The sequence below is a fragment of the Zonotrichia leucophrys genome, chromosome 8 (genome assembly GCF_028769735.1).
Source record: "Zonotrichia leucophrys gambelii isolate GWCS_2022_RI chromosome 8, RI_Zleu_2.0, whole genome shotgun sequence".
Classification (NCBI taxonomy): domain Eukaryota; kingdom Metazoa; phylum Chordata; class Aves; order Passeriformes; family Passerellidae; genus Zonotrichia; species Zonotrichia leucophrys.
Genome location: NC_088178.1, coordinates 21,942,409 through 21,961,187, shown reverse-complemented (window position 1 = coordinate 21,961,187; position 18,779 = coordinate 21,942,409). Strand labels below are relative to the sequence as shown.

General features: G+C 54.7%; 1 protein-coding gene across 1 annotated transcript; it reads left to right on the top strand.

The window, feature by feature from the left end:
- Positions 1 to 260: 260 nt before the first annotated feature.
- LOC135451243 (uncharacterized) lies at positions 261 to 12,370 on the top strand. The gene is made up of 3 exons (XM_064720239.1): positions 261 to 1,066; positions 1,155 to 2,188; positions 11,856 to 12,370. Exons 2-3 carry the CDS (start codon positions 1,711 to 1,713, stop codon positions 12,035 to 12,037), a joined length of 660 nt encoding a protein of 219 aa, XP_064576309.1. The 5' UTR covers positions 261 to 1,066; positions 1,155 to 1,710; the 3' UTR covers positions 12,038 to 12,370.
- Positions 12,371 to 18,779: the final 6,409 nt, after the last annotated feature.

The window sequence follows — 18,779 nt, the reverse complement described above, 5'->3', positions numbered from 1 at the left end:
ACACACACACACAAAGTTAATCTTTTGCTGTTATTTCTCAGAAGCTCCATTTGGCTGCTTTCAGGCTTATTGTGGTGATTTTCTTGCCCCCGTGACAGCTGTTTCTCACATGGGGAAGCAGCACAAAAAAACCCCAACAAAACAAAAAACAAGGGGGCTGTGATTTATTTTCACCTCCAAATATAGAAAAACAATTTCCCCCTCTCTGAGATTTCCTCCTCTTTAAATATGTCCCACTGCCTTTAAACCAAGCCAGCAACTCAGTGATCGCAGCGATCCCACCACTACACTAAGGCAGATGAGCTGTATTTGTAGGGAACACGAACCAGTTTAAGACCATTATCAAGGTGACCAAGGCGGCTGGCTCTTACCAGTTGGCACAAACAGCTTAGCAGGGAGGGGACGCGGTGCGGGAGCTCAGCCTGAAACCCTCCGTGCTTTCTGCAAAGCAGCCCTCCCTCCAATGCCCAAACTTTGCGGGGCTGCGGGAGCGGGGCCGCGGGCAGCATCACTCCTGCGGGATGCCGGCGGTGGGATGGATGATGTCCGCCCCGCTGCCGGCAGCGCCCGCCCTGTGATTCCCGCCTGCCGCCGGCTCCGCTCCCAGACAAAGGCTGAGCTCAGCGCCCGCGGGCGGCTGGACCTGGGCTACCCACGGCAGCGCTCCCCAGCTTCCCCTGCACCTCCCCGCGAACACCCCGCCGACGGATCAGAGCTCATCTTTTGTCACCGCAAGGATTAACTCCCCGGGGAGCGGCGGCGGAGGCTGAGCCCACGCTGCCAGCCTGCTTCCAGCACGCTCAGGAGTTTCGGAGCCAAGCTCCCGGCAGCTAATCCCCCTCGCAGCCGGGGCCGGGGAGGATGGGGAGAGCCGGCAGGTGAAGGGACAGCAGGGAAGAGGACGGGAGGAGTGTCACACACACACACACACACCCCGCACACGGCAGCGGAGAGGATCGGATCGGATCGGCGGCTGCGTGCGGGGAGCTCCGCAGGGACCCAGCCCGCAATGAAACCAGCTGGAGCATCAGGAGAGAGGATCTGCTCGCTTGGATAAGTCTTTAAGGTAAAACCCGAGACCGGCCGCTTCTGGAGCGGGTGCTGGGCTCTCTGCCGGCATGCTCGTTGTCTCTGACTTGGTTGTGTTTTTAAAGGAATCGATCGGGAGATGCCGGTAGAAGAAGTTGCCGAAAGCCAGGCTGGAATGGGCCGGAGCTGCGCGCCGCCGGCCCCGTCGCACAGCGGAGCAGCCGAACTTTGTGGGGTCTGAGCGTTCGTCCCCTCTGCGAACGGGAGAGCCAGCACCGCACCGCGGACCTGGAGCCTGACCGAGCCTGGGGCAGAGCCAAGGGGGCATTTCTGTCTCAACAAGGACCATCGCCTCTGAAACAACAAAAAAAAAAAAATAAAGCTGGAGAAGGGCAATTTATCTTTGTTTTCCAGATGACTGAAAATATCTACAGGATCCTGTCTCTCCGGTGTTCATCGGTGAGTAGCGTAAGGGACAGGCGGCTGAGGAACAAAAATGATATCGGTCAAAATCATTCCAGCACCTACTTTTTCCTAAGGAACTTCATGCCCATAGGGGTTTTCTGCGGGCATTTCCAGGAGTGAGGCGAGGTACCACAGATGCATCCCGACCGGATCATGTAAGAATTTGCAAATGAGAAACGTACCCCGTCCAGACCTTCTCTGCCCGCTTTGCAGTACATGGTTTGGTGTAAGCACAGCAATTCTCACCTCTTTCTCTCCCTTTTAAGTCTCTTGAGCTTGGAGACCTCTTTCCTCATTGCAATTATGATTATTTGCAACATCAGTGCCATCAAAGATTGGAGCACTTTCCTTTCCCAAATCCTCCCCAGCGTTAACAAGACTCTGAACTTGGTACAGCAAGTGGAAGCCACCACCAGCTCGGTGGTGAGTGTCCTCCAGGACCCTGAGCAGGACAACTACCTGTCCAATAGCCAGTCCATGAACTCCAGCAACTTCACAGCTGGCCTGGACCACTTGTTCCAGTACTCATACTCGGACAATGACCAGCTCTACAAGGAGTACAAACCCCCTCCTCGAGATGCCATTCCTCTGCCCAAGGCTGTCCTCTACCTCCTCATGGCAGCCCTGGTGGTGGTGGCAGTGGCGTACGCCATCGTCGGGCATCTCATCAAGGACCTCATCTACGACTTTGTAGGTGAGTGTGGGCTTCATGCATTGTGTGCTTGTGGCCAAAAAGAGCCTGGTGCCAAGGCTGGACGTGCTGCCTTGCGTGTCTCCTTTGATTTGGGTGGGTTTTAGACCAAGCTTTGACCCTTTCACATTTGCAAGAGTGTTGGTTAATTTAATGTGCTGGGTTCTCCAAACTGAGTTCTGTGTTGACCATCTTCCCAGAGAAAATCCTTGGGTTTAGCCCCCTTCCTCAAGGAGCAGATCTTGTGCCTGTGTACGTGTGCATAAATGTGTGTCCGTGAGTCTGGGTTGCCAAATGTCTGTAAAATCCCTTGGCCAGTTTCAACTTGAGCTTGGACATTAGAGGTTTCCAACGTGAAAAGTTTCATGGCAACAGCTACCTGAGCACAGGACAACAGTCCACTAGTGCATAGTGAAAGAAAATCTGCCATATGAGCTTAACCCCTTATTAGACACCAGTGAGTCTACAAACTCCTAGGAAACACAGATCAGCAGCCTGGTTGCCTTAGAACAGTCATCACAGCCCTGCAACAAATCCATGCAATGACAGCCCAAAGAGGGTATATTTTTTGAGATTTGCCTTCCTCCTCTTTGGTTTCATCCAGTTGCTGATGAATGCTGTCCCTCACCATCAGGGCTGAGAGCACAAACACTGCTGGCTGCTGTGGTCAGGCACAGGTGCTTGGCTGCTTATGACAAGCTTTCAATGATACTCTTGCTCTTTGCCCCATAATTTGTAAGGCTGGTCGTGCTGGGGAGTGCAAATGTGCCCAATTCTCATTTGAACCCCTGGTACTTTTGGCCCCTACACCCTGACACCCATTGTGTCCTTCTGAGGGTCAGGGCCCAGTTTCAATTACAGTTTTCCAGCTTGGATAGGGATCCAGAAGGGATCTCCAGAGGGATTTGAGCTCCTGGCTCCTGCAGATGTGCACAATCCCCAAAAGCTCTGGGTACAATGCCCTGCACAGGGAAAGGAGGCTGAAATCCCTTTGCACAGCCTTGCTCTGAGCCTGACCCCCAGCCAGGGTAGAAGCCCAGCAGGTTCCATCTCTGCAGGAGGAGGGAGGTCACACTCATCTGGAACAAAATCCACGTGTTCATTCATGATTCCCCTTTATCTCCCTGCTCCTGGGACACAGGAGACACAGAGCAGCCAAAACTCCAGCCAGTGCTTGGGGGTGGGCAGCACCCCTGCCCTGCTGAGGGGAGAGCAAACCAAGCCCTTTGGGCAGATGGTCATGACCAGGCAAGGGCCAGCAGCTCCAGGACACAGGGATTTAGAAGGGGGTTATTTGGGACAAGAAAGGTCAAACCTCCTGGCAGGAGCAGTACTTGGGGTCTCACATGAGGCTGAGCCTAGAAAACTGCAGGATGCTGCTGCTGAGGAGTTTTTCTTTGCTCCAGATGGAAGGAAACGGATATATTGTCTTAAAGTGTTAAATTTAACACTTAATCAGCAGCTTGCTGGGGCTGTGCTCATCTGATTTCGTGCTGCCTTCCCCACAAAGGTAGGCAGTGGGGACAGCACCTAAAAATATCCCCACTCCTGCCCCAAGAAGGTCAAAGGACCGGGTCAGGTCAGGTTAGAAACTCCCCCGAGGCAGGGGCAGCCCAGTCCCAGTGTCCCCACAGAGCAGACACCCCTGTCCCCATTGCTGTGGCCCCTGATGCAGGAGAGCAGAGATGTGGGTGCTCAAACCACCCTTGGGTGGGTGCTGCAAAGCAGGGCAGAATCCACAGAAATGCCCTGTCCCTGCAGGCACAGAGGGGCTGCAGCTGCAGTCAGGGGCACCTGGGCCCAGGTGTGCTGCTTCCAGCTCGGCACCAGTGTTCCCTGCTGACCTTTAGCTTGAGCCTCTGCGTGGGATGAGGTCAGCAGGGTGGCCCTTCTCTTGCAAAGCCCTTTGCAAAGGGACTGCCACAGCCTTTCACAGCACCAAGCACGGCGACAGCACTGGGGTCTGCTTGCTTCCTGACACTTTGGAAGAAGCCTTTTCCCAGTTTAACACCCCTGGCTGCAGGCAAAGCATCCTCCCTGCCCTGGGGTGAGGTAATATCTCTCCAAGTTACGGTCAGAAATCCATATGTGAGCTTCTTCCTCCTCCAGGCAGAGAGAAGAAGGCACTTCCCAAACTCCAGCGGCACCCCTCAGTGCTGAAGGCTGCCTCCAGCTCATCCTAGTTAGCACTCCAGGCCCATCTTCCCACAGTTTTTACACTTAAAATGAGCCAGTCCTCGGAGGAGAGTGGATGAGACCATGTTTGTTAACACTGCCAAGAAACAGCTTTTAAAGAGAAGAGGTTTCATTTGAATGAATTTGCATAAAATTACTCTAGGGACTGGACAGAGAGACCAAGGGACAGTAAATAAGAATCTGCTCTATTAGCTGCCTTAACACAATGCCTGGATTGATATACTCAGCAGCAACTCCAGCCTCTGCTATCAGCATTTCTGCACTAATCATGTTCAGAAATACACAGGGAGAGATGGAAATAAGATGCCAAAGGGCTGGAGCCTGTTTCAGGGAGATTAAAGTGGCAATAGTTAATCGCTGCTTTAAACAGTCACTGGGAGGCAGCAGGGATGATTGTGACTCCTCAATACCAGCTTGTGGGACATGGCTTGGGGAGTCAAAGCATCAGCCAGGCCCTTGCTCCCACAAGAACAATGAGAAGCAGGTGCTAGGCTCAGTTTTGGATGGTGAAGGGGTTCCCGGGATGCTGCCAAGGTTTTCTCCCTGCGAAATCTGAACGGGTATTTGAGACACCGACACCTCTCTTGCAGATCTTATAAAATCAATTAGAGTTTGCCCAGGCATCCCTAGGGGGACATGAGCACTGCTGTGATGCCCAGCAGACTGGGGAGGAGAGGAAAATGGGAACTGCATAGGAGAAGGAGGAAAGATGCATTGTCGGAGAGCAGGAAGGCAAAGCACCTGGGTGTGGATAAGAGGGCTCTGAAAGAGCCCCTGTTCAGCTCTTCCTGGAGAGCCCCAAACACCTTCATTTCTCTCCAGTCTCACGTTTGGCTTTCCCAAAACTCATCTGATGTCTCTGCTTGGGGTTGGACGTGAGTTCCCCGAGGAGGGTGGGAGGAAGGCTCCTGCGTGAGCAGGCTCAGACCCCACCAGCAGTCGAGGCAAATTGGGTCGAAGCGTTTGGAAAGCTGCTTAACTCTGAAGCGCTGGAGAGCTGCCAGAGCCGGCGCTGCGGCGAGGAGCGGGCTTGGCAAATGACAAGGCTGTCACCGCCGTACGAGGCGCCTAATTACTGCAATCCCGGGAATCTGCCCGCCCTCCCTCCTCCGGCCCCGGCAGCTCGCTGAATATCGCTCCTATTTGAAATTTATTTTTTAAAAAAAGGAGGAAAAAGGGGGGAAAAAATAAAAAGTTTGACTGGAAACAAAGGTGTTGCCATGGAGACTGCACGCGTGTGGTGGCCGGGAAAGGGGACAGCATCATCTCCTGCACGGGGAGGAAGGCTCTGCTGGGCTGCGTGGGAGCCGCGCCTGGCAGGAGACCTTGGCTGCTGTCCCCCGATTCAGGCAAGGCTCCTCCGGGCTGCTCATCTCCAGAGAGGCCTTGGAGGGAACTTTTCCCTCGGGAATGGGCCCAGGGCAGATGCCCAGCAGGTTCATTGGCACTGGCAAGACTGTGCTGGTCGATGGCTTTGGCGCTGCTCAAAGCCCTACGCCATCCTTGGAGCAGGGTCCTTCTTTTCTTTGCCCTTTTGACCCACCAGCCATATTTTTGTTTTTCAGCCTTATCTCCAGCCACCACATTTCAGGCTTCTTTAGGAAACGGTCTCCTTGAACAAAGAAGCTGTGCATGAATGTGGCATTGCTGAAAATAGCTGCTGGGTGATCCTGCAGGGACACGGGATCCACTTTTAATTGCTCCACACAGAACCACAGGGCTCTGAGGATAATTCAGCCCAGGCAGGGATTGCAGACAGCATCTTAGGTCCATCAGAGAGGACTTATACCTCTTCTTTTCCAGCTCTGTTTTGAGGATAATTCCTTTGCCTGCCAAAGTTGTGGGAAGTAACCACGTCAGGTTCCCTTCTGCTTTTCTATCTTGGTTCTAACCCACCTCTCACAGTGATCCCCTGCCTGTTTCCCTTCTGGTGCATGGGGGTGCATCAGGAGTTCCTGAGGTGTTGTTTGGGGAAGCAGTGGCTGCTGTAGGAAATTCACCACTCCCCTCACAGGCTGGGGCTGGAGGGGTGGTCTGCAAAGAGGGCCCACTCCAGGACAGCTGCATTTGAGGCCAAACCTTTGGAGCTCAGAGCTGGAGGAGAGGAATGGCTTCCAGCACACACTGCCAGGCACTGACCAAGGCCTCAGGGATGCAGCATCCCACGGCAGCTTTCCCATTCCTTCCATCATGTGGTGCAGGGATGGGCTGTGTCAGGTCCAGGGATGGGCTGTGCCAGGTCCTGGGGGCGAGGGCTGGGTTTGTCTGCTGCCCTGCAAGCACTGCTCTCCCTTGAGCTGAGACCCAGCAGGGCTCCTCACTCTCTAGTCACCTTCACTCTGCCTCTGGAAGACATGGACAGCAAATATCCACCCCCAGGACCATGCCTGCCTCCCACCTACCCCACCTGAGCCACCACCTCTCAGAGACCCATTCTCTGGAGCTGCAATGCTGCCGGATGGGTGGGACTGGCATCAAATGCAGGCTTGGTCCAGGGTTGCTCTGGTGCATGCAGAGAAGCTGTTTTTAAGAGAATATCATAATTAATTGAGTGCCTTTTCCATGTCACCCCTTCTCCCACCAGATGCCTCCTGCTGGTGACAGCTCTGCAGAGGAGCAGTGTCCTTACCTGTCCATCAGCAAAACAGAGTGCTCCCCATGCTCTTTGGGGTGCAGGACAATTTTGACTCAGCCAGCACAGCAAAGCTGAGAAATTTCTGCAAAGCAGGGCAGGAAGAACAAACCCTAACATCAAATTCATTTAGAAAGAAGTGAATCTTCATTTAGAAAGAAGTGAGGGGAAAACAGGGATTTCTAATAAATTACCGTTGCTAGGGGCAGACACAGATTTTCCATCAGAACAAACCTGGGAGTTATCTGTTGATTTTGCTAATGGATAAGTAGAATCTGTCCAGCAAATGAGACAGCTACAACATCCAGCTGTGACTGCTGCATCATGTCAGAGACACGAGGGATACCCTTGAACTCATCTCCATTGGGAATGCTCCAGCCAGAGCTGGCCCTGCCTTGCTGCAGAGCAATGTGATTGCTGGGTCAGAACTTGTTTCAAAGAAAGAGGTGCTTTCTGCTCCTGCTGATGGGAAAAGAGCTTTTTTAGCAGCTGCTTTCACACCCAGCTCCATTTAAAGCAAAACTAGAGCACGAGTTTGATTGTTCATCGAACATGTCGCCCCTTCCTTTCCTGTTTCCATCTCTACAGGGACTGTGAATGTCTCACTCACCAGGCTGCATTTAAATTTCAGCCCTTTCTCCCACCCCCTTCTGCTCTTCTGTCTGGGATGTCTCTTTTTCAGCAGCTGAAGTGCCTCACAGAGATCCCACCCTGCCACCAGTGAATGCAGGGGACTGTGCCACCCCCTTGGGGTGACACTGGGCACAGGGCAACCCTGTGCCCCTCTGCACCCAGACAACAGGAGGCTGCTCCCTGCTGCCTGCCCTGTCAGGGCTTTCTGGGCAAGGACCAGCTGCTCATACAAAGGGCACACTGTGACATCTGGGCATCCCCAGTGTTTTTGTGTCCCCAAAAATACAGCAAATCCCAGAGGTCCTACTTCCAGGGGTGCTGTCAAAAACTGAGAGACAGGCAGGTGCAGGGGCATTTTGTGCCACATCACTCTGCTACTTGGGGATAATAATAATAGTAATAATAATAACAGAATTGCTATTCCACAGCTGCTGATTTGCCCAGTCTGCTCTATCTCCTCTCTCCAGCTGCTTTGGATCAATCACTCCATATCGATCTCACCCCACCTCTCCACTGGCTCTGCAGACCCCAGCAGGCCCACTGATCCTCAGCAGCACCTGACCAGCAGGAAGAGGTGCCTCTGGGTTAGATGCTGCTCCTCAGCCTGGCTGAGAAAGTCACTTTGTTCCTCTCTTTTATCCACGACATTCACAACACACACACCTGGACATGCCCTGGATTTTGCAGCATGTGTTATGAGCTCCTTCCAGTGGCTGGGTAGGGACAGGCAATGCTTCTTCTTATCTCCAAAGTGTGACTGTCCTGGGTGTGGATCTGCCACTGCCCCAGGAGCACAGTGTGGGATCCCTCCTCACCCCAGCTCTGCCTGTAGCTGTCCCAGATCCATTAGGTGTCTTAGGTTCAGCCTAGCTTTTCTCACCTTCTGGCTGGAGATTGTGTGAACTCGTATGTGGACTTAGACCCAAAAGAGGACTTTGTTTTCCTCTGTGTGTATATTTTTTGTGGCTCATGCATCCCCCTGCCAGCTGTAAGGGATGGAGAGAGAAATACCTGACACAGTGCTGAGGGCTGCAGGTTCCTTTGGCCAGTCACCAGCACCCCTGGGCTTCCAGCCCTTGGCCATCCCCCTTACCCAATTACACCCCTGTGCAGGGTTCATTATTCAAGATTTCCAGCCTGTGTTTGCACATGACATGAGGCTGTCCTTCCCATCCCCTGCAAAGTTCCTTCCGCATCAGAGCAAGATTTAATCCCATTGACGCCAAAGATGTGCAGATCTCCTCTCTCTCCTCCCTCATCCCTCCCCAGACACGCCATGGGTGCCCCCAGGAGACCTCAGTTCCTCCCCCTCACACTGAGAGGAGCCAGAGGGAGCTGCTGGGGAGGATGGAGCCTGGCTGGGATGGAACTGGCAGCGCCTGGCAGGGGACACGAGGGCGGTGACATTTTTATGGTTGTTTCTCCAGGGTCCTGCTGGCAGGAGATCCTCTGCCAGCTCCACAGGGCCTCGCTCCCCTCTTCCACACATGGCAACACGCTGAAGTTACAGGCCATAAATGGCCACAAATAACATGTAATTGTGTAATTACTTCACTCCTTACTTACACAGTCAAATCATAAAGGCATCGCAGTAAATACCCTCTAATGACAGCCTAATTACATCTTCCTGCAGATTACTGGGTAATTAGATCCAGCAGGCTCCAGAAATAATTCCCAGGGAAGCAGTGGTTCGGATTAGCACTCACAATCCAGCCTGCTCTCACCCAGGACCTGGACTGTGGCAGCCCCACACAGCCACATCCCCTTTGGTGACAATGCATGTGTCACTTCTCCCATGCCAATGGCTTTTGCTGGTGCCCTTGGTGCTGTCCCAGCACACCCACCCCCTGCATTTCTCTGCCTTTACCACAGTGCCTCATCCAGCTCTTGCTTCTTTTTGTGCCTCCAAATGTCACCAGGGGTCCATCATCTGGCCACCAGATGCCACTCACCCCTGCTCACAGGCATGCAATGCTCTTTGCTCCTCATTGCACACAGCAATCCTTCTCCAGCGGCTCCCGGGATATTTGAGGACCCATCACTCCTTTTCTAGAGATTACTCCCCTTCCTCCCTGCAGCTCCCACTGGAGTTTTACAGCTGACGTCAAGGAAGGCGAGCTGAGAACTGTAATAGTATTTGTAGGAGGCAATCCTGTTACTGCCTTCAGCTTCTCCTCACGGCAAGCAGCTCTCTGTGTGGGGGCTGCAGCAGCCTGCAAGGTCCTGGGGCCAGGAGGCTCTGTCTGGGATGGAACCAGACCACAGAGAAGGTGGTGGAGTGTTTGGCCTTCAGTCCAAACCCAGTAAAGCCAAGCAAAATCAAAGCTGTAAAGAAAAAAAGCCCCAAATGAGCCGCCTTCTGGGCTTGGCTGATTTTCCTTGGGGAAGGGTTGGGATGGGGAGCCCAGCCTTAGGTGGGTTACACAACTGAAAGCTAAATGTCCTGGTTGGGACTCAGGGCAAACTCAGGGCTCCCCAAAAACCTTTGGACCGCTTCCTTGCTGAGTTTCCCAATCCCTCTTGCCAGCCCAGTGGTGGCTGAGGGAGCTGTGGTGGTTCTCCTGCCTTTTCTGTTGGACAGCCAGCAAACCCTGCTGGCACAGTGATGAAGGTGAAGAAAATAGGAAAACCAAGGAAAAGCTGTCACTCTCTGGACATGTTGCCAGTGCCCAGTGTCACCACAGAGCTCTGCCCTCCTGGGAGACAGCCCTCTCCTCCAGCCAGCCCATGCTGGCAGTGGGGCACAACCCCTCCACTCCCTGTCCCTGGCAGGGTGGTCACCTACCCTGGCTCCAGAGCATGAGCATCACCCTCAAAGTCATGTTCTGCTCTCTTGGGGATGCTGTGGCCAAATGGCTTCAGGCTGGGGAAAAAAATCAAACATTGCATAGCAAAAACAACAAAATTTTTGGCTTTTCTTAAAAAAAAAAAAAAAAAAAAAGGGAGAATTTTTGCGTCTCTCAAAAAAAGCCCAAATTTTGACTTGCAGTGCACACACGGAGCATAGAGAGGCCCACAGGTTATTCCTGTCTCTCTGCTCACACCTGAAGAAATGTCTGGCCACCACTGGTGAGCTGAGAAATGAGATCTTCCATTCAACTTCACACCTGGCATCCCACCCTGCCATTTGCCATTATTCAGTCCTAGTTTTGCTACAAAACTCTTTTTGACAGCCCATAAGAAAGACATCTCACTGGGATGGCATTCCCTCTACCATAACTGGAATGTCCTGTGGGGAGAGAAAACACCCCACAGCACAAAGGAGAGAAATTGTATTCTGTGAGATCCAGGGGCAAGTAAGCAGAATTCCCCAGGGACAACAAAATCAGGCTGGTCCTTCTGTCTGCCTCCTGGTAGCCTCTGCTTTATTTTGGTAGCAGAGTTAAAGCAGAGGAGTGCTGGTGCTCCACTGCCCACAGCCACAAGGTTTTGGGGCTGCTCTCCCTCACCTGGATTTCCCCAGCTTTGGTTTCCTCATTGCAGGTGCCTTCCCATCTCAGTGGGCTGTGGCCTCTCACTGCCCAAACAGCCAAGTTTTTTAGAGACAGCAGTTTGGGGAGCAGCACTGCCTGCTTTCACTCAGCTGCCATCCATTGTGCTGCAGGGGATGTTCCAGTCACGCTGCCATCCAGCAGTGACACTGCGTTTTGGAGGGACATCAGTCACCCCCAGGGTCGTGGATCAGCTCAGAACCAGGTCCTGGTGGAAGAAGCACAGTCCTAAAACTGCCATGGAAGGTTTGAGGCCCTGGCATGGCTGTAATGTAGTCTCAAGGCAGAAAAGCCATGTCCCAGCCACATCTCCAGCCCCATTTGGATGACACATTTAATCACTTATTCTCTCTGAGAGCAAAATCCCACTTTAGGAAATAGATTGCTGGAGACCCCAGATGCACGCTTCACTTTGGAGGCACTTCACTCTCATTTTTGGGATTAACAGGGTGATTTCATCTGCCTAAGCTGGGAGGGCTTCCAGAAACCATCAGCCTGAAAACAGCCCAGAGCTGGGAAGAGCAGAGATCCCAGCACCAGGGGAGTGGAGGGAGCTGAAGGGGCAGGGATGGGCAAGGGACACTCCTGGAGGGGAAAGCACCCAGTTAGAGGTAGGGTGTAGCTGAGGCAGGAATTTTCACACAATTTCAGAGCCTTGAGCTCTAGGCAAAGAGCTGGAGGTAACCAAGGGCTTGTTTTGTGCTTTTCCCTCCTCCAGACTGGATCTTTGGCCCCAACCCGGATGACAACAGCAACAAGAGCGACATCAACTGCATCAGCAACAGCGTCAACGAGATGAGCGAGTTGCCCGAGGCGCCGCAGCGGCATCCCCGGGAGCGGCAGCCCCAGGACGTGGTCATTGCCATCAGCGAGACCTGTCACCTGCCGCAGCAAACGTGACCGGCGCCACGCCCGGGCCGGGCGGGATGGAGCAGCGGGATCGGCAAGGAGCAGCGGGATGCACAGCAGGGATGGAGCAGCGGGATGGAGCCATGGAACAGAGCAGCAGCCTCCCCGCAGGGCCGGGCGGGGAGAGGATGGGATGGGCAGAGCCGGCGCCCTGGAGCAAAGCCCTCCTCCCCCTGGTTGTACCAGCCTCTAAGGACTTTGTGGGGGTGGGTGGCATCACCCCTTCTCCCAGGCTTGTCAGCCCTTGGGTTTGTGACCCCCTCTTTGTTCCCTGTGAATAGCAAAAAAGAAAAAGCAAATGCAAAATACACCCACCAGACAAAGCTTGCAAGAGGAATGAGCTGCAGAGAGAGGCCAAGCAGTCCTTTGGCATGTGGCTGTCATGGAATGGTGTGGGGAAAAGGGCAAAGGAAACAAGGAGGCTGCAGAGAAATGTGGTGTCTGCACTTCTGGGGACAGGCCCAGGGCACAGCAGGGAGCTAGGAGCTGCAAAAAGGCACAGAAAGGTCGGCAGGGGCCAAATCCCCCAGTACATTGGTGATCTGCCTGGGCCATCACTCCTGCCTTCAGTTCTGCAGCTCCAGCTCACAGCCCTTTCTAGCAGGTGTGTCCTGTGGCTCTGGGACAGCAGGGTGACAGCCCAAGCTGCCCAGGGAGCCTGATTGCTCTGGGCCTGTAACCAAACCAGGGCCATCACATTCCCTCCAACACACCTCTGCTTGAGCCCAGCACCCCCTGGCAGGGAGCAGCCCTGTTGAGACCAGGTACAATCCATTTTTCTGAGGAAGGTTTCTGGAGAGGAGATCAGGGACCCATTGCATGAAATCCAAACTCTTTGTGGGGGAAAATAGCCCTTGTATGTCTGCATCCTTCAGACCCATCCCAGTGTGAGCACCTCCTACATCACCCTCAGAATTCCTGCCACCCCAAGGGGTGCTGGTTTTGTACTGGGGTCAGCCCCACGTGCAGAGATGGAGCAGAGACACCTCCCTGTTCTCCCTGGACACCTTCCTCTTCCCAGCCAGAGCACACCAACCAAAACTGCCCTTCTCTGTGCCCAAAGACATCCTTTCCCATTTGTAGATCCCTGCTCCTCACTGTTTAAGGGGCTCGGGGGAAGCCAGCAACAGCAAATGTGTGGTGCAAGCTCCCAAACCACGTGGGAAAAGGAGCATCCTGATGGCTTCATTGCTGTTTTAAGATCAGCTCTTCAAAACCTCAATACAGGTTTTAAACCAGGATCCATAATTTCTCTGTGTAGCACAGTGGAGGCACTGGGACCCAGCTCATTCCTTGTGCCTCTCCTTTATGAAGATCCCTTTGCTCTCCACATCTTCCCTGAACTTAAACAAAAAGGTTATGCTGGTGTGCCACAGAGCCAGTCCTGAGATGGGGCTGAGATCCAGACTTGTGCATTCAGGGATGCAAGTCCTGCCTTTTCCCAGCCTGCAGCGCCCAGCACAGCACAAACAGAGGGGCCAGAACAGCATCTTCCCCTTCTGAAAGTGCTTACGGAAAATGAATGTGGTTTCAAACTCCTGCTCCAAGGGCTTTAATGAGAGCCATTATCAGCAGTCCCACCCTGGGCTGGGGCTTTGTCACTTTTCAGCAAGTGACAGTGAGGACAGTACCCCAGACCTCCCCCCGTAATTAACCATTTCCGATCTGACAGTGTTCTCTGTTTTGCCACCGTCATTTTTCTCTGTGGTTTTTTTTGTTTGTTTGTTTGGGGTTTTTTTTGTTTTTTGGTTGTTTTTTTTTTGTTGTTGTTGTTTTGGTTTTTTTTATTTGAGTCCTGGGTTTGTGGCGTGGCTGCTCTGGCACCTGCCAGGCTTCCTGGGGCTGGACAGGGATACTCCATCAGCACAAGGGGGATGCTGGGGCATGATCCCCCCAGTGACTGTCACCCCTGCAGTAACCCCCTGCAGCACCAGAGCTGGCTGTGGGCTGGGGAAGCCGGGAAGCTCCAGATTCGCGGGGTTCAGCAGGTTGGGCAGGGAGGGATTGGTTTGTTGCTCCCTGCTCTCTCAGCATCAACAGGGTGGACACCGGGGTCACGCAGGTGAGGGACAGTGACACACCGTGTGTCACAGTGGCACTGCTCACCATGGGGACACGCCACTCCTGGGCACAACCAGTCCCCCCATGGCTGCACCGCAGCCCCATCACCCATCAGCGGCTTGGAATGAGGTGGAGGCTTCCCTGGGCATGGAGGCAGCCCCCCTGCACTCCAGCCGGGCTCTGGCTCCCTTCCTGAGACCTTCGGGGTCCCACAGGACGCGGTTTGGCCCCAGGAGATGCTCCCGCACCGAGCAGCGGCTCGCACGCTGGGCTGGGGAGGCTGCTCCGGAGCAGGAGCCGAGGGAAGGAGCCCAGGCGAGGGAAGGAGCCCAGGCGAAGGAAGGAGCCGAAGGAAGGAGCCGAAGCTCCCTCCTGTGGCCGCCGGAGCCGGGCAGGGCTGGCAGGGAGCGCCCCGAGCCCTCCGCTCAGCCTCTCTGAATTCCCCCTTTGCAGGGGTGCCAGGGGGGTCCTGGGGCTGTGCCCATCTCCAGGAATGACCAAGCACTGGGTGATGCTACTGCAGTGCCCACAGCGAGGGGAAACACCAAGCTGGGCAATGCCACAGCCGGGGCTGGCACCAGAGCTCTGCGGGACCCCGGGGCTGCTTTCGGAACTGACCCCACTGGAATCTGCCAGGAATGGGGGAACACCACAGAGGGCAGCTGTTCCCCACACCACCTCCCTTCACATCGCCCCTTCCCTGCATCCCTGCCATCATCTTCCCCCTGCTTTGTCCCCAAGCATGTCACCAGAGCCCACACCAGTGCTGAGCTCTGAGGCTAACTGTGAGCCTGCAAGAGTCCCAACATCACAGAGCCTTTTTGCCAGGCACAGCATGGCTTTGGGCTGCAACCCCTGTCCTCCCAAGACCTCAGTGTTTTTCTATCCAGCCATGCACCCATGCAGCTGGCTGCATTTTGGAGGGCATCACCAGTACCCTCAGAGAACCTTTGAAGCAGGGTGGACAGATGAGTGAGGAGTGTTCTCCATTTTTTTGTTTGGGGTGTGCTAATGGTAGAGCATCCTTGTGTGCTCTTCTCACCCACCAGAACCCCCTCTGCAGGCTCAGCTGTCCTCCTCAGCCCTCTCCTTGCCCTCTGAGCAGGGGACAAGTTTCTGGTGATCCAACAGCAGGGACCCAGGAAGAGCATGGAGGGGCTGCTTTGCCCAGGGGAGGATTTTTGGGGATGCTGAGGAGGAGGGGGTCTCATGAGTGTGCCAGGCTATTCTGACTGCACCTCTTTAGTGCAGGAGGTTGCTCTTTAATTCCCTCCTTCCTCCCCTAAGCGCCTTAGGGAGCAGAGAGGAGAGATGCTGCTGCTTTTTATAGCAGCCATAATCCCTGCTGCTCACACTGCCTGCACCTCCTGCCCCGAGACACAGGGCTGAGCCTCCAAAACGGGGCTGCTGCCCAAAAACTGCCTCAAAACCCTTTGGCTCCCAGCACTGCCTCTCTCCCAGAGCACAGACCCCAGCTGGGGGTGGGTCTGGACTCAAGACCCCTTTTCAGGAGGGGTGGGACAGCCACAGGTGCTGCATTCTGACACGGAGGGACAGACAGACACGTACAGAGACACACGGATGAGCACCAGAACAACTGCCTGGCCTCCCTGCTCTCCGCCAGGACTTGTGGAACAGGAACCAACCCCACAGCACAGCCACAAGAAAGCCCTCAGGCACAAGAGGAGACTGGGGGTTTCTTTCCTTTCTATCTCCCCAACTTTACAAAAGGGAAGCTGAGGCAGGGAGGGAGCAGGGTTAACCCTAACCCTGATGAGGGTAGGCAGCTGATGAGCTTCCAAGTAGATGAAGCCTTTCTTTGGATGTAACCCCCAGGCTGTGAGCTTCAGCATTTTGTCAGGATCATTTTGGCGTTGGGCTGCCTGGTTTCCCTCACCCAGCCTGTGCCTGCGAAGCCACAGATGGCATTTGAGCCATCATCCCTGGGCATGAAGGGACTGAGGAAAAGGGATGTGAAGTGGGGCAGTGGCAGGTTTGGTGTGGGGCAGGAGAGGCACATTTCACCTCCTGTGACTGTCCTGGTGGTCAGTGCTGTCCTTGCAGCCAGCCCCATCCCTGTCCCCACCCCAGGACCACAGCCACCACGGGAGGGCACGGGCACTGCAGCTGCTTTGTTCCCATTGCCACTGCTCTCTCCAGCAGCTCTGCTTTTGCTTCTCTCCAGCCAAAAGTCCCCCTGACTCTGCACTCTGCCAGGAGGAACCCAGCACAGCTCTTGACCTTTCACTGTTTCTGTTCTGCTGCCCATGCTTGGGCAGATGACATTTTCTCTGCCCACCCACCCCAGCTCAGAGGGTCTCAGCAGTGGGCAGCCTGGCAAATCCTGTCTGAAACCACTTTGTCCTGCCGGAGGTCTGGCCCCTGTCTCCCACAGCTTCTTTGCAACACATTTGCTGTAATTTTCCCTTTAAACACCCCACAGAGGGAAAAAAAAAAAATCAACCCAGGGCGGGGTGGGGGGGGGGGCGGTTCTTCTAGGTCAGGCTGAGCTAAGACAGGGAAAGAAGATTAATTTCTCAGCAGAGCAATTCAGATTTTTCTGCTGCTCCCTGCTGGGGACTGAGGCTGGTGCCAGGAGCACACTGATCTCCTGGGCACACACGTGTTTTGGTTGTCACCCCTGGGGTGGCACTGAGCAGGACGTCCCCAGATCCATGTCCTGTGTGGGAGGTGTAGGGGGATTCTCACCAGCAGTGGGTGATGGAGGTGGGAAGAAGGTGGAATATCAGGGATGCTGAGGGCCAGGGGGGTGCTCAGCACCCAGCGAGGAGGAAGGGGACAGCTGTGCCCCCAGCTGGGCTGGGACAGGCAGGGAATGAAGCCCTGAGCCTGCCCTTGTCACCCAGCCGTGCCCACACACCCACTGAGCAGGCCCTGAGCAGTCACACTTGTTTTTCACTCCCCAGGAGTGCTGGGAGCTCTAAAGCCTGCGGATTATTCTCCAAAGCAAAGGCCTGGCCTGCTGCCAGCCCCTGGCAGGGAGCAAACAGCCTGGGGAGGCATTTCCCAAAGGCTCAGCTCCTTCCTGGGTCACACTCTGACTTTGTACCCCGTTCAGCAGCCTCACACTCACTCGGTGCAGACACCAAGAACCTCAGGAGAGGTTCCCAAAGGTGGGGAGGAGGCAGGAGGTTCCCAGGAGACCCCACTTGGTGTCTGAGCCTCCCTGGGCAGAGCATCCCCTGCCCAGTGTGGCTTCTCCAGGGTGTTGTAGGGATTCAGCAGAAGACAGGCACAGGGAGGGAGATGTCTCTCGTTCTCCTCTTTGCACAAAACCTGTAGGAGGTTCTTTGGAGACCTGTGAGCCTGGGGCAGTGGGAAGGAAAAGCTGGAAGCCAGCTGGAAACTCAGGACACAAGAATCCTACACTGGATTCTTGTGGTTCTTGTGGATTCTTCTTAAATCCTGCAGATTTAACCCAGCACTGGGGGTTCCTGGTGTAGGTTCCAGTGTCCCCTGGGCACTGTGGGGAGCTGCCTGGAGGAGAGCTGGCTGATGGGGCCAGCCTGGGTACCATGCCCCAAAGGAGTGGACTGAACTCAATTGCCCTAAACTGGAGGCAGCTTTGGCATCATGGAGCTCTTCCTGGGGATCTGGGGATCACCACTGTGCTGGGACCAGCACCAACACTTCAGCCGTGCCCAGGAGAACATCAGGACATCCCCACTGCCAAAAGCAGGGGTTGGGGGCTACACTCAGCCTTTCCTGTCCCATTTATTGGCCTCTCCTGCCCCACACTGTCTGCAGTGGGTCAGGCAGCAGAAAACCAGAGCTCTGCTCACAGCGCTGCTCCCCAGGAAGGTTTAGAGATAACCAGGTCAATCTGCAAGGAAGAGGAGGGTGGGGACACTGTGATCCAGCCCCACAGGCTGTGCTGGCACCCACACACCCCCTGCACCCACTCCCAGGGTCACCCCACAGTGATGCTCCCCGTGCCACAGAGCCCATGGGGCGGTGTGGGGCCACCAGAGCAAAGGACACGGAGTTCAGCCACCTCCCTTCCGACCATGGGGACCTTTTCCCCTGAGAAAAGGATATTTTCATGCTTCCTCCCCACAGGAACTAACAGAAATTGCTTAAATGGCTGCATGGCTCTGGGGACAGGCCCTTTCGGAGCTGAGCTGCACGCAGGCAAGGGAAAGCCCAGGGGACATTTTAATAACAAGCAAGGAGAGCTATTGAAGTGTTTTACTGCCTCGTTAAGGCACTCTAATCTCTGTGTATATCTGGAAAAAAAAATTGGCTGGCTGATGTTTTTATTGTAACAGAGGTGGGTGTATTCTGGCACGGCTGGGATCCCGCCTGCTTTATCTGCTTGTTTTCTTACCTGATACCAGCAGTGAACAGCCCAAGAGCAGCTCAAGGGCAGCAGCAGCAGGGTCAGGGCCAGGCAGGCCAGGAGGAAGGCTGAGGATCTGTGCTGTGGGCTGTTTCCTACCCACACGTGCTCTGCACCCCATTGCTGCACCCACCTTTCAGCCAGACGCAGGTCCCCAGGTGTTTCCCCAAGGGAAGTTTGGGAAGTTGGCTCTGCACATGCCTGGGATCCCTCATCCAGGCAGCCCAGAGACAGAGCAGGGAGACCACAACAAGGTCCCATACACCCCTCCAGCTCCAAGGGCTGGGATTAGAGGGACACACAGATTTTGCG

Excerpts from the sequence above, each read along its gene's own strand:
- LOC135451243 (XM_064720239.1), top strand. The coding sequence starts at position 1,711 with ATGGTTTGGTGTAAGCACAGCAATTCTCACCTCTTTCTCTCCCTTTTA. Across the intron at positions 2,189-11,855 it reads CCTCATCTACGACTTTGTAG|ACTGGATCTTTGGCCCCAAC; the intron begins GTGAGTGTGGGC and ends TCCCTCCTCCAG.